Source organism: Borostomias antarcticus, assembly GCF_949987555.1.
Source record: "Borostomias antarcticus genome assembly, chromosome: 30".
Classification (NCBI taxonomy): Eukaryota; Metazoa; Chordata; class Actinopteri; order Stomiiformes; family Stomiidae; genus Borostomias; species Borostomias antarcticus.
The window spans coordinates 4715932-4731666 of record NC_140263.1 but is presented as its reverse complement, the minus strand read 5'-3'; the positions used below and the strand labels follow the sequence as shown (position 1 = coordinate 4731666).

At 43.7% G+C, this 15735-nt stretch overlaps 1 protein-coding gene across 1 annotated transcript in view; it reads right to left on the bottom strand.

The window, feature by feature from the left end:
- The window catches only part of nr5a1b (nuclear receptor subfamily 5, group A, member 1b), a gene marked incomplete at both ends in the record, with an annotated part of 16130 nt that extends 1895 nt beyond the window's left edge, over positions 1-14235 (bottom strand). The window contains 5 exons of the mRNA XM_084460047.1: positions 414-561; positions 3159-3278; positions 11736-12412; positions 13860-14001; positions 14134-14235. Of these exons, the coding sequence (XP_084316173.1) occupies positions 414-561; positions 3159-3278; positions 11736-12412; positions 13860-14001; positions 14134-14235 (1189 nt within the window). The remainder of the gene's footprint in view (positions 1-413; positions 562-3158; positions 3279-11735; positions 12413-13859; positions 14002-14133) is intronic.
- Positions 14236-15735: the final 1500 nt, after the last annotated feature.

Genomic DNA, 15735 nt, shown 5'->3' with positions numbered 1-15735 from the left:
AGGCCATCGGTGAAGATCATTTTAATTATTTCAATTCTCATTTACTTTGACTTTTGACGTGTTTGAATATCTATCCTTCAAATTATACATGATTTGTATGTAATTCACTTTCTAATAACTTTAGAAATTAAACATTTTAAAAATTAAAAGTTTTTGAATTTTAAACATAAAATTTTTGTTTAAGGTATACTTGGATAATGGCCGTGTAAACAGAACATACTTTCTCAAATAATCTCCATCAGTTGTGCAGCTCTACAGAACAGTGCTGAGCAACACAAGAACGCTTCATTTGTTCCAGTTGGTTCCTCTTTCTTCTAAACTTTGTTTGTAACTCATTAACTCATGTAAGCACAAATGATTAGGTCTCTGACTCTATAACGTGCAAAGCCGCCCCCCCCCCCCCCCCCGCTCACCAGGGTTGAAGAGGAGGAGGAACTTGAAGCAGGCGATTTCCCGGCGGTCCACCTGTAGGTTCTGCAGTTTCTCCACCAGCTCCTGTCCTCTCTGGACCAGACTGCTGAGTGTGACTCCTGCCTGGACAGCGATGGACGCCAGATCCACCTGAACACACCAAACCATCAGTCACCAACTCTACCAGACACACACCAAACCATCAGTCGCTAGCTCCACCTGACACACACACACCAAACCATCAGTCACTAGCTCCACCTGACACACACACACCAAACCATCCATCCATCCATCCATCGTCATCCGCTTATCCGGGGTCGGGTCGCGGAGGCAGCAGTTCCAGCAGGGGGCCCCAGACTTCCCTTTCCCTAGCAGCATCAACCAGCTCTGCCTGGGAGATCTTAAGCCGCTCACAGGCCAGTGCGGAGATGTAGTCCCGCCACCTAGTCCTGGGTCTACGCCGCGGCCTCCTCCCAGCTGGACACGCCTGGAACACCTCCCTAGGGAGGCGCCCAGGAGGCATCCTCACTAGATGCCTGAACCACCTCAACTGGCTCCTTTCGACGCAAAGGAGCAGCGGCTCTACTCCGAGTCTCTCCCGGATGACTGAACTTCTCACCCGATCTCTCAGGGAGACCCCAGCCACCCATCATTTCGGCCGCTTGTATCCGTGATCTCGTTCTTTCGGTCATGACCCATCCTTCATGACCATAGGTCACCAACCATCAGTCACCAACTCCTGATACACACACACCAAACCAGCAGTCACCAGATCCACACTGACACACACACGACTAACACCGTTTCCCCAAAGCAAGATCAGTCTCATGCCATGAAGAGGAGATGATAGAGTGTGACTTGCACTTAACAATGTTTCTGAGAATATCTTCAACAGACTGCTGACAGCCATTCCTCACACAAAAAAAGGGGTTCCTGCATCACATCAAGCCTGGGGATTGGGTCCTGATCCGCGGCCGTACCAGATTCAACTCACCACGCAGACGGCTGCCAGAGTAGCTGAGAGGACTTTGTGGGTCCGTGAGAGCCATTGCCGGGGTGTTCCAGACCAGAGGAGCAGACGAGCAGCCTGAGAAGTAGAGGTGGTGGGGTAAACCTACCCGCAGAAGATGGAGCAATCAGGACCATGGCATTCAGGCCTGTGTGGAATAGCTGTCAAAGTAGCTGAGAGGATTTTGTGGGTCCATGGGAGCCATTGTCGGCGGGTCCAAGCAGCAGAGGACGGTCCATGCAGCCGAACCAGAGATCTCAAGGGCCAAAGCAGTGGGCCGCCACACTGTCCTCTCCTCTGATGAGCAATCGGAGAGTGACCTTGCCGGTCACTTCCTTCTCATGGTCGTTGTTATGGCAACGTGGAGAGGCTCAACAGCCATGACCTCACAATACACACACACACACACGCACACACTGGAACCAACTTTGAACATTCAGACAATGAGACATGGAAGCTGCGATCCAGAAGAGGAGTCGCCTTGTTTTCCCCAATGACATTCGATTGTCCACAACAGGAGTGAAGGAACTTTTAAATTATTTTGAAGAAATTTATGATATTTGTTTTAGAAGAGTTATGTTTTTCCTCTTAATCGAGCAAGAGGTTTTTTCCCCTTTTCAAAATATTTTAGACTACTATTACTGGAAAGAAAATAATCAAATTTTTGTTAAATGTTCATAATAAAATTCTCAGGCCTTTTTACTCTGCTCCACCTAGTGGAGAAAAAGAGATTACTTCCTTTCCACATGTATAGCATAGAGTTTGAGTGTTTACACTTTGTGTTTGGAATAGATTTTTTGTGATATGCTTATTTTATATTTAATGTTTCTATATTTTTGTGCCTGGTTAGGCACAAACAGGAAATTGTCATAGAAAATTGTAGTTTCACCACCTCCCTTGTAATTCACCACCTCCCTCAACCTTTCACATAGCTGTGCTAACCTAATTTATGACAGGATGACAGACTTTGAGCGAACCTTGGCAAATCTTTTTTACTTTCGATCAGATTTAATTCCATTACAGAATCAGCACTTCTAAATCTGAAGCCATGGTTCTCAGCAGGAAACCAGTGGTCCCTCCGCTCCGAGTAGGAAATGAGTTCTTACCCCAAGTGAAGGAGTTCAAGTATCAGGGGGTCTTGTTCACGAGTGAGGGAACCATGGAGGGAGTTTGGCCAGAGAATCGGAGCAGCTGGTGCGGTTCTGCAGTCGCTTTACTGCACTTTTGTAACAAAAAGAGAGCTGAGCCAAAAGGCAAAGCTCTCGATCTACCGGTCTATCTTCGTCCCCACCCTCACCTATGGTCATGAAGGATGGGTCATGACCGAAAGAACGAGATCACGGATACAAGCGGCCGAAATGAGTTTTCTCCGGAGGGTGGCTGGGGTCTCCCTGAGAGATTGGATGAGAAGTTCAGTCATCCGGGAGACTCGGAGTAGAGCCGCTGCTCCTTTGCGTCGAAAGGAGCCAGTTGAGGTGGTTCGGGCATCTAGTGAGGATGCCTCCTGGGCGCCTCCCTAGGGAGGTGTTCCAGGCATGTCCGGCTGGGAGGAGGCCGCGGGGTAGACCCAGGACCAGGTGGTGGGATTACATCTCCACACTGGCCTGTGAGCGGCTAAAGATTCCCCAGGCAGAGCTGGTTGATGCTGCTAGGGAAAGGGATGTTTGGCGCCCCCTGCTGGAACTACTGCCTCTGCGACCCGACCCCGGATAAGCGGATGACGATGGTGATGCCTCACCTCTTGCCCGGTGACCAGGAGAATGTTGCCCTCCTTGCCATGGTGGACCTGCCTGGAGATGAAGTCCAGCACCAGCAGTTCGCTCCAGCAGTTATGGAGAAGCTTCATCTGGTCTCCAACCTGAGGGCAGACCACAATGACGCACAACCATTCAAACACACAGTAATCGCTATTGTAATTCAGATACAATAGAACACAGGGGTTGTTTACCCTTCAGAAGCCTACTGTATGTCTATGTAGACCTGTGGACCGTTTCATTGAATGTTCATATTCAAAACAATAACTACTTTGGTCCATCTCAACATCTAGTTTGCCGCGACAACAACACTGTCAAGTTAACGTTAGCGGCGGTAGCTAGCTAGCTAACGTTAAAAATGACAAGCAGCTATTTCTTGAGCCTGCCAAAGGCAGAGCAGTTGAGTTATATATATATATATATATATATACTTATTTACTTTTTTCCCCCATTGTAAATCTTTGTCCTCGTTAACTTGATTATTACTGTAGCTATTTAATTATTTGAGATATATTTTTTATTTTATATACTACCATACGTTCAATTTGTCAGACAATCCAGAAAATAAAAATCTATCCACATTGTAATGCTGCTAAGCAACCAGATTTCTCAAGCATACCGCCATGGTTTAACGTCTGCGTTCTCTGGAACGGAGTAACCACATAATAGACTTTTGTCCAATTCAACGGCTTGTGAAGAGCACCAACATGTCAACATGAGGTAGACGCCGGTTGTTGCGAGTTTCTGTTGCCATGGCAAAACAGAGAGTAAATACATTTCCTATGAACTCTAGCTCTTTTGTTGCAGGGTTGAATTTTCATGTGTTTTGTTATGGTACAGCAAGTTCATGAAGAGGGACTTTAGGGTCAACACAAATACCAGACTTCAGTCAATACTCACTTCAGGAAGTAGATGGCCAACCACTTATCAGAGCACAGTTATGCAACAAAAGGTTTTATGGTCAGTGTACTGCAGCATTCTAGAACTACACACACACACACACACACACACACACACACACACACACACACACACACACACACACACACACACACACACACACAGAGAGGAGGACCTTGGAATTTTAATGTGTTTCATTGTTTCTTGGTCTTCCTCAGGCTAAGCCTTTAAATCTAGCACCTGGCAACCAATGGATCCAGTGATATGATAGATGTCTATGAACAATTTGAGAAGAATCTTTGTATTTAATATGTACCCCATTGTATACTTTATACATCGTACTATACATTAAGAGAGGGATAGTGATCATGATGATTAAGTGTGTAACGTGTTCTCACTCAGTCATTAAATACATTGTAGTGCTATTTTGTCTATACAGTTTACAAGGCTTCACCCCCTCCCCCTTTCCAAAACAACAAACTAAATTAAAATATTATTATTATTATTCCCCAATTTTTACAATAGGGAAATGGAGCAACACTTCCAAGCCCATTCTGGTCTTAGAGGATGAACACACACACACATGCAGGCATACACACACACACACATGCAAACACACACGCAAACCCACACACACACACACACACCTGTCTGGACACAAACGTGAAACACAAAGACCTGGAAACAGCCCATCAACACGTGGTCAAAAGAGTAAATACCGTCCCAGACCACTGTCACAAACACACCACATGGCAAACATCAGACACCTGGGTCCCGGCATGGCTAACACCCCACAGCTCACTGGTACGGGGAGATATCCCTCCCAGCCGGGGACCACAGCGAGGCTACCCCCCCCTACCCCTCACAGCGGCTTCAAACTACTCTTGCACTTTGCCTTCAGAACTGGCTCTTTTAGAGGGGAGACGCATTGTGAGTTCTGGCGAGTAGTAATACACTGACTACCTACGTTAAATCTACAGTAATTACTGTAAGTTGCTTTGGATAAAAGCGTCTGCTAATTGACTGTAGTGTTATGTAATGTAATGTACAACGTTAGTGCCATAATTCCCATTTCATTTTCTCATTGGTGTCATTGGTGTATTTGACACCTTGCAGTACAGCATGCTACTGTATATCTACATGGACACAATCGCTGTTTATCTGCATAGTTCAATTACAGTAATCCTGCCAAAAGATGTGTGTCTGTGTGTGTGTGTGTGTGTGTGTGTGTGTGTGTGTGTGTGTGTGTGTGTGCGTGTGTATAAGGGGGAGATCACACATGGGTGACAGGTGTGTAAACTGCACCCACACAGGTACACAGGGAGTAGGTATAGGGCTGCTGTGCTGTCTATTGAACAGTGTTAGATTGTGAGGTGGTACTGTAGTGTTGTCGACTAACTGAAAAGCTATATGCGATCACTGAAAGACTTTGTGTTAGTCATAGTTTCAACCCATGAACAAACACTGATCGTTCCATACAAGTTTACCAGTTATGACATTTAGATAACAGTAATTGAAAAGATTCACCGTATGTTTGTGACTTCATGGTAAGGTGATAAAAAACACACTCACTACATTGATAAAGGAATAGCGCCATGAGAAAAAAAAAGGATATTGGGTTAATTCTTCAGAAAGAGTGTGAAAAAGCAGATTGAGAAGGAAGTTGTAGGCTAGTGAATGAGCAGGTAGCCGCAGGTGAGACCGCAGCAGCAGAGTTAGACAGAGCTTTTTGCAGGGTTGGTGTTAGCTAACTAGCTAGTTAGGTTTATCCAGGGTTGGCGTTAGCTACTAGCTAGCTAGGTTTATCCGTGGTTGGTGTTAGCTAACTAGCTAGCTAGGTTTATCCGCGGTTGGCGTTAGCTAACTAGCTAGCTAGGTTTATCCGCGGTTGGTGTTAGCTAACTAGCTAGTTAGGTTTTTCCTGGGTTGGCGTTAGCTAACTAGCTAGTTAGGTTTATCCAGGGTTGGCGTTAGCTAACTAGCTAGTTAGGTTTTTCCTGGGTTGGCGTTAGCTAACTAGCTAGCTAGGTTTATCCGCGGTTGGCGTTAGCTTATTAGCTAGCTAGGTTTCCCTGCTGAAAAAAACCATAGAAACCATTAGACAAAAACCATTAGAAACCATTAGGTTTTCTCTAATGGTAATATCCTAATGGGAATTGTCCGCCTCCATTAGAAACCATTAGAAACCTACTGGTCCCATTAGGATCTAAAACCATTCGATTCCATTAGAAACCTACTGGTCCCATTAGGATTCACTGGGTCACCATAAGAATTCACTGGGTCACCATTAGGATTCACTGGTTCACCATTAGGATTCACTGGGTCACCATTAGGATTCACTGGGTCACCATTAGGATTCACTGGTTCACCATTAGGATTCACTGGGTCACCATTAGGATTCACTGGTTCACCATTAGGATTCACTGGTTCACCATTAGGATTCACTGGTTCACCATTAGGATTCACTGGTTCACCATTAGGATTCACTGGTTCCCACAGTAGGCTTGAACTAAAATATTTAACTAAAGCAAACATGGATCCTCAGTCATCCTCCATTCACATTATTACACCTCCTGAACCTAACATCTGAAAGCATTAAGTGGAAAAAAAACAGCAACATTAGATTTTTTGGAATTTATTAACTTGAGTCAAATTTTACAACATAATTGAACAAGAATTGTAATGACTTTCGAACAAAGAACTATGACAAAGTGCTATAACATCTGCACAGAAATAATGTCAGTGAGTGTGCGTCCATCTGAAAGGGAGTAGCTCTGAGATGCATCAGTGTGTAGTCTTGGTGGTATTCCAAGGGGATTCATTAGGATGGTGTGTTGGGCTATTCAGGAGACGGGAAGTGTGGGGATAGGAGTAACTCAGATTTGGCTGGTGGCAGTACAAGGTGTTAGGGTTTTCTGGGGCGCGGTCTGTGGTGTTGGGACGATTCCAGGGGGCAGCGAGTGTTGTGGGGAAGGAGAAGAAGGAGGACTGCAACTCTAAAGCACAGGATTTGAGAGCGCAGTGATGTTGCCTAAAGATAAAAAGAAAAAAGAAATCAAAATTCAATAATATAATTATAGTGTAGTGGAGGGGGGGGTTCCCATGCACCCTATAGATATATTTTTCTAACCTAGTCTTTTGTAATCCTTAAGTGGTCTAGTAAAGAAAAATGTATGTTCACAACTTTAAAATATTGCCCCATGTATGTATTATTTTATTTTACCATCTTTGTGGCCATCCTTGAGAGTCCAGAGGAGAGGGAGAGGGAGAGAGGGGGTGAGGAGGAAGAGAGATAAAGCCCAGGGGTGAGGAGGGGTAGGAGGAGAGAGTCCAGGGGAGAAAAGGAGAGAGAGAGTTCTCTGGCCCAATTACACCTATTATTTATACTTTTCTCCTACGTTTTTATGTTTTAAAGTTTGAATGTACCATACATCATGTTAAAATCATGATAATAACCACCTCCATCTATTCCTAATGCCAAAATCAAACAGAAAATGGGGCCATGTCTCTGTACGATGACTAGTTCAAAAGTTATGTAGATTTACTGTAAACATTTAGTTTTTCACTTTTGGAAATCCAGGATGGCCACAAAGATTATAAAAAAAACACATACATGGCAGAATACTGTATTTCAAGTTAGGAAAATCAACGTCCCATGGTGGATGGGAACGAGCAACCGATTACTAACACACTGCAGTTCTCCATTACCTATTGCAGATGAAATAATATATGATGTATATAGTATACATAGTACAGTATAGTATGATTCAGATTCACCTCTGTCAGATGGGCCTTTTTTGTAATGTGACTGGTCCTCAATGGCCTCCTGCTGATACGAGTGTTGTTTGAGCCCAGAGACCTCCAGAAACCTCTGACTGTCTTCCATCACCAGGGTGGGGTTGGAGTGAAGGGTTGAGTGAAGCCCGTCACTATGTGCAGTTGATCATACTACAGACACACTAATCACAATACTGTAAATACTGTTGATCAGTAAATACCTTTGGCTAGCTATGGTGCAAGCGAGGGAGAGAGAGAGAGAGAGAGATTCAAATTTGAGTCAGCATCTAAGTTTGCACTGTAGGCTACTTTCATGTCAAAGAGGAAATCAATGTTAAAATTGTAAATTGATTTGTGTAAGTAGATTGACCATAATCTTACCATATCGACAGCTGCAGGGTGGGACTCAGGAGGTGGATCAGTTGAAGGACTCTTCAAATCGTTGGAGGTCTCAGTTTTCTCTAGGTGAATTGAATTTATGGGAGGACATAACGGTCATGGCAAGTGCATTTTTGATCAGGCACTACAGTATGTACTACAGTACATTTCAAAATAACTAATGACATGTTGCAGCTCTATACTGCAGCTGAGTCAAGAGAGGCTTAACCACCTCGCAGTTCTGTCCATGTTGAAGTGGATCATTGTGCAGCGATCGGCAGATTTGCCAAACTTAAACCAAGAAGACGGCGTCTATTGCTCCCGTCTCCTCCAACAAAAAAACCAGACAGACAGCAAAGCAGAGAGACAGAGGCTATGATGGGGTGCCCCGGTATCTCACTGGGTAAGGCGCGCACCATATGAAGGCTAGTCCTTTGCGTGGCGGACCCGGGTTCGATTCCCGGCTCAGGTCCTGTGCCGCATGTCCTCCCCTCTCTCTCTCCCACGTTTCCTGTCTCTCTACACTGTCCTATACCATTAAAGCTGAAAAGCCCTAAAAAACTATCTTTCAAAACAAGACATAAGACTATGATATGACAGAAAGAGACAGCAACAGAAGAGTGGAATATGATAAGACAGAGTGACAGCAACAGATCAACAGAGGACTAGGATAGGATGGAGAGATAGAAAGAGACGGCTACAGAAGACGGAGAGAAGTTTATTTTATGCTTTTTGGCAAACCTTGACATTTGCTTTGCAGTACAAATACGTGTTCACTACTTACTTTCAAATAAATACTTACATTTTAGACAAAACTAAAAAAGATGCTGTCTCTAAAAAAATCTGAACTAGAAAAGCCCACCTCACTTAACACATTCAACAACTGTACATGCTGACGACATGCATCATGGGTGGGGGACAACAGGTTCACTGTGCACTTGTTGACCCTAAAACAAGAAAGTATACTACAGTAGCTACGTTCTGCTTACTTTATCAATACCCACACACACACACCCTTGAAACCTTAAAATAAGTTAGATATATCAGATTGACAGTACTGGTGTCACGCTCTTAGTCTTATCAAACTAAACAATGACATTGTTTAGTGAAAGTGAAAATCTGAGTGAGAGTCAGGAGAATATCTCAGCAAACGGCACTTTCTGAAGTGTTCATTTCCTTCACCTTAGGCTGAAACTCAAGTGTTTTATTTTAGGGGAGATGCACGACCTTGACCCTGCCACGACCTTGACCCTGCCACGACCTTGACCCTGCCACGACCTTGACCCTTCCACGACCTTGACCCTTCCATGTCAGTCTCACTACAGAGTGGAGGGCAATTCATTCATTCTGTAGACATACAGTACATTCTCTCTCTCTCTCTCTCTCTCTCTCTCTCTCTCTCTCTCTCTCTCTCACACACACACACACACACACACACACACACACACACACACACACACCACACCACACCACACCACACCACACCACACACATAACCTATACTATAATGACGGACCAAGAATTCAATTCAATGTAAATGTAAATAATTTTAAAAGAAGAAGAAAGCAGAATAATGGTTTATGCGGAAAAGAAGTAAAGACTACTTCTCGTAGTACCCGTTGGAGCACTATGGACATCAACTAAGTACTGTACATCTGCTATCACTCCAGCTTAGCCCATCCAATCAATTTATCTGCTAGTCTTCATAGTTGGAGCAATCAGTAATCGGCCATTTTGTCCATTATAGTCACGTTTTCCCTCCAAAATGTAGCGGACATGTTATGTTTGGTAAATCCCATCTTAATGATAGCTTGGTTTGGCTATCGTTTAGCAAGCTAGCTAGCTGCTACTGCTATTGGGTGAACAATGGAACACATTTATGTTGAGCAAAGCTGAGCAAGGGTGAAATAATTCTAGAGTAGGCTGGCGTGAGGTAATAGTTCAGTGTTTGTATCAGGAGAGCTGTCCACATACCGGACTCCGCGGAGGTTAGAGACAAGGGCCAGAGAGACACGACCTCTTTGAGGAGAGCACGCCCTCGAAATGCACAAAAAAAACTCAGGTAGGGTTTGACAAGGTCAGAATGAAGTGCATATACCATCATGTGACACAAGAGTAAAACATGACCTCCATGTATGGAGATGGCCACCTTCCCTAGCTCTTCTCAGCGTGTGAACCAAAAGGCAGGCCCACGCGCACACAAAGGCCAAGAAGCTTACGAGCTAACTAGCGGCCAGGGCTAGGAGTCACGGCGTCTGTGTGTTTGTTGTGTGTGATAACGGGTGGCTCAGGTCAGTCCAGCCTGGAAAGTCTCGAGTGTGCGAAGACAACGGTTGAGGACATTCACATAGCTAAACGTGTGGTGCTACCATGGATGTATGGGTGCTACTGAGGGTCAACCCTTTTAACCTTGAAAGTACAGTGACAACATTTTGAATAATTTTATTTTCCCTATAATACTAGAAAGCGCAGTTTCTCAGCTTTCAGCAAGTGTTGGAGTGAGGAATTTTTTAGATTTGTTAGATATTTCTTTAATATTATTAAATATTTGTTAGATATTTTTAAAATGTTGCCGGTGACGTGGTCGTATCGAAAGGGTTAAAGCTGAACATGGAGTAGGCTTTGATTATCACGTCTCAATACTCATTAAGCCACGCTCAATTTATATTCTTCCTGTTTTGAGGTTGGAAACATGCAGTTATTTTTGAAATATCCTCGTACTGTATGTCCCAGTATGTCACATGACCGGAGCATACTGTATGACGGCGTCTATCTCATCTCACTGGCTGCTGGTGATTTTCAGACCGGAATGAAAACGCTCGGTCACTTGGTTTCCTCTCTCTCTCGTCGTTGGACAGACGAACCTGGCTCACGCCCCGTTCTCCTGTCAGCATGTTCTCATCATGCTGGACACCACTGTGGGAGGGAAGCCCCAAGCAAACATGCATGGCGGATCACTCATGCAATGTTTACAGTGTGTGTGTGTGTGTGTGTGTGTGTGTGTGTGCGAGAGAGAGAGAGAGAGATAGAGACCACTGTACATGAAGCCGACTGTTAACTCTGGTTTTGCTTTTGGATATGAAACCAAAAAACTTTCATTAAGCCCAACTAGCCTAGATTCATGAGACCATGCTGATTCTGAGAGCTCACATTCTGTTTCTCTCGCAAAATCAGTCCGGATACTCTCCATATAGATCCGCTTGTGCCAGATCAGAAAACGATCTCGCCAATCAACTTTGGTTCTGAGGAATTTCAAATACAAACAGATGGGCGGGTTTAGGTGCGACGACAGCGAGGAGCGGTTGAAGTTAGCGCGCGACAGACGGTTCATCCAATCACCTGAAAAGTATTTTTGAAAGTGCCTTCCCTTTTCCAAACAGTTTCCAATGGAGTGTTCCCAGACGGTTATGCAAAGCAAACCATCTGGCGCGTCAGGTTACAATTAGCCAGCTCTTTCAGACTTTTGGGACAGGGAGGGAGGGAGGGCTCATCTCATCTTATCTTACCTTGAGCTCCTTGAAGAAGATGCAGCTGCGCGCCCACTCCACGATGGAGAACAGCGTCTGGTCGGCCATGAGGCACATGAGGCCGAAGGTCCCGGGCCTCTCCGGCTTCCCGTGGACGCTCTGCTCCTGCTGCATGTGGGCGGAGATCTTGCTCTGTACCTGCAGCTCGTCGGGGTCGCAGCGCAGGAACTCCAGCACCAGCTGGGGGACGCCGCCCGGGGCCAGCTGCGGAGAGCCGGGGCCCGAGTACGCCAGCTGCTCCGGGTAGACGTAGCCGCCCAGCACCGAGTCCGGGGAACTCGTGTAGTGGTCCGGGTACTCGGACTTGATGGCCCGGTTGGGGAAGGGGGCGTACTGGTAAGGGACTACTGGTAGGTTGCAGGCGTTGGTGGTGGGCGCGGGCACCGCGAGTGACGGGGCCCCGTAGAGGCGGTCGTAGTCTGTCGGGGGGAGGGGGGCGGCGGGGGGTTGGAGGAGGGTCTTGGGCAATGCGTGGAGGGCTGGTAGGCCGCCGCCAAAGCTATAGTCCGTCTGGGAGGGGGATACCAGCGGGGTGCTCTCCATCTTGAGGCCGCTGGCTCTTATCAGAGCCTTCTTCTGCTGCTTGAGGGCCCGGTCGCGCTTATACATGGGGCCAAATTTATTCCTGCCGCCCCTCATCCGGTCGGCACGTACCGCTGAAGAGGAGACGGGATGAGAGTCGAACAGAATCATCCGACAGTTATGGTGATATTGTCAACTCATATATAACATTGATGATTTAAAGAGTGACTGTAGTTGAAGTAGATGTGAGCATACAGTAGGAGAACTCTTGGTGCAACAACAACAACAACAACAACAACAATAACAACAACAACAGGAAACCCTCACTGCCGCAAGCCTTATAAGGGATACTGTGGTATATACTATGTGCAACAACTGGCTAGCTTTTCTTGTTCATTCTGTTCTTATATAACTACAAGTGAAATATATCACCTATATAATAAATCCTATTGAGTATCAACAAATAGACACATTTAGTCTATTTCTTACATACATGTACATGGATCATGTCAAATTAGTCATGAATGTATAGTATATTCAACCTCTTACAATGATATCTCAGAACCACGTGTTTCTCAACAGGTTCTGTCATTTGAACCATCGTGTATCATGTTTTGAAATGCATGAGGAAGACATGAGGACATAGTCAATTTAGCAAGAATTATAAACTTTCATGAGTCATAATGTAATACTGCATTAGTTAAATAGAGTATGTCCAGCATGTGCACTTCTCATTACTTAATTACTTAAATTAGGAAAAGTAGAGATAGATCAACCCCCCCAAAATGACTGTTTAAAACCCTTTTTAAATTATGTTGAAAACGAATTTAGGCTCAATACCGGCTATAGGCTCATATGATATAATACAATATTAATTATAAAAAAGCATTTCAAAAAGCTTTAATCTGCCGGTAGAAAGTGTGACACTGCAATTTGCCACCATTCATAACGCAATAATTTAATACATGATAACGTGGTGCTTATAACGGTGTTATAAACCGTTAGGCCTATAACACCGAAGGCTTCGTGTTTACAGTTTTAATTCATTTTAAGTAGGCTATAACCACTGGATTACCTAACATTTCGATTTGGAGGACTTCAAATAGCATACATTCACACTCAACTTTACTCAAAATGATGTCATTGCAATTAATGTACAATTACTGCCTCAACTTATATCCAGTAATGTTCTATTCATAAGCTCAGGGTCAGTCGACTGTAGGCCTATCAAATCGAAGGTATGGTGTCTATTCTCGAGTATTTTATGAGCTAAAGTTATCAAAATTATTATCTAAATATAAATTATGTAATGATGAATGTCCAAGTGAAAATTATACAGAAATATTCTAAAATAAAAATACACAAAAACATGGGTCTGCTTGCAACAATATGGAAATGGTAATGGATAAATAAGGATAACATTTCGAGTATAATATTATATGGTTGTGTATACAATTATATATAGGCCTATAATTATTTCCATTTAAACGATACAATGGATTTTGATTAATTGAATCGTATAAACGACCTGAGAGCTTCGAACGGACTGTAAGCATTGGAGAAGAAGAGAGGATTTCCTACCTTCTAATCGCATTCCAACATTTAGGCATTTCTGAAATCGACAAAATGGACACCGTTTCCTCTGAGTTTTGTCAATTTTACAATCCTGGTTCTCTGCACACGTGTACCTCTTATTGTTTTGAACAGTCCTTTTGAAAAAACCCTGTAAATGAGAGAACATTAAAGATATCATAAATCAAATGCGAATCTGAATGCATACATGTTACTAAAGGCTAATGAAGAAACGAAAAAAGAGCATGACTAATATGGTGTCTGTTTGGAAAGGTATACACACCTTACAACTCTCACAAGTCAACAGACCATAATGATATCCAGACACCTTATCTCCACAAACTGGACAAAGCTCTTCCAGATCGACATCATAACTGTACTCCATTCCGTTCAACAGAACACCTGTAACATGAACAAATACTGTAGGCCTAGTCTATTTGTGTGTACATTTTCTTTATCGAATAGGCCTACGTGGCTAGCATATCTAGGTTATGATGAAATAATCCACATTTCAATGCAGTTGCAATAAAAACCTAAGATAAATTATATGAAACAGATTTTTAAAAGTGTGTAGGCCTATTATTAATATAAACACAGGAAGTGTAGGCTATAGAGAGAACGACATCTTTAAAAAAAAATAATAATAAAACAAACAAATTAATGAATAATTCTTGAATCTTGGCACACAGTGGAGAAGTGTCTCAAATTGTTTAACTTAAATCTTTAGGAACGCGCACCTGTTGCGTTATGCTGATGTCGCGTGATATCATTTGATCATGAGTCTATCTTTCTTAAAAATCAAAGATGATATTCAGAAACCTGTTGTATTTAAGTCCCGTACCTGTCGGATCCCCAACGCTGTCCTCCGTATAGCTGTAATATTCAGTTTCAGTGTGGATATGCATCCAGGAGAGAGAGAGAAACAGTAGCAAGCGGTTAGGCTTCCATATCCTACTATAGACGAGGATACAAGGGGAGGTAAAGCAAAAATAAATAAAGGAGGATAGGAGCGAGTCGAACACCTATCCTATCCTAGCCTCCTCGTCGACATCTACCATGTGCGTCCTCTCATACCTGCCCAGCTCATATTTACAGATTGAGAGGGGTGGGTGGGAGGGTGAGAGGGGAGGGTGAGAGGGGTGGGTGGGAGGGTGAGAGGGGTGGATGGGAGGGTCTTATTTGGAGAGGGATTTTAAACACCTCCCCAAGTTACATTAGCGCTGCTACAGGTGGGACTGTGGATTCATAGTGATCAACCCATAACTCATAACATAGGATATCACTTACATTTTATTATGAGGATGTTGATGATGGACAATTAGGACCTCATTAGTGCCCTATCGTTATCAAACATGTAGGTTTATTAAAATCACGTGGACAACATGGACCTAATGTGGATTCGTTTTTTGTAGCTTTTCATTGATTGCATGATTATGTTTGACTACTGGTAGGTATTTGCCGAGTTATTAAATGTTTGTTGCCATAAATGCAACGACTCAGGACCTGAATGTTCAGGCTTTGTCGTCACATCCAACCTTTCAAAAGTGAAAAATAGAATATAGGAAAACGGATAAATACGAAGTTGTGATAATGGAAACATCAGGGTGATTTAGCTGCTTCCAGTTTTAAAGAAACAACAGAGAAAGTAACGGATTTTCGTTATGAGCCTAGGCACTGTCCGTAGCACGTGCATGCACGTTTTTCAGCATAGCCATTGAGCTTGGTCTATATCAATCAATCAATCAATCAATCAATCAATCAATCAATCAATCAATCAATCAATCAATCAAAGCTATATGGCAAATAGCAGGCTAGGCTACTGTAGGCCTATATGACAAGCTAGGAAACGAGATTACTACAATTAGTTCACGAAAAAACAGAAAGA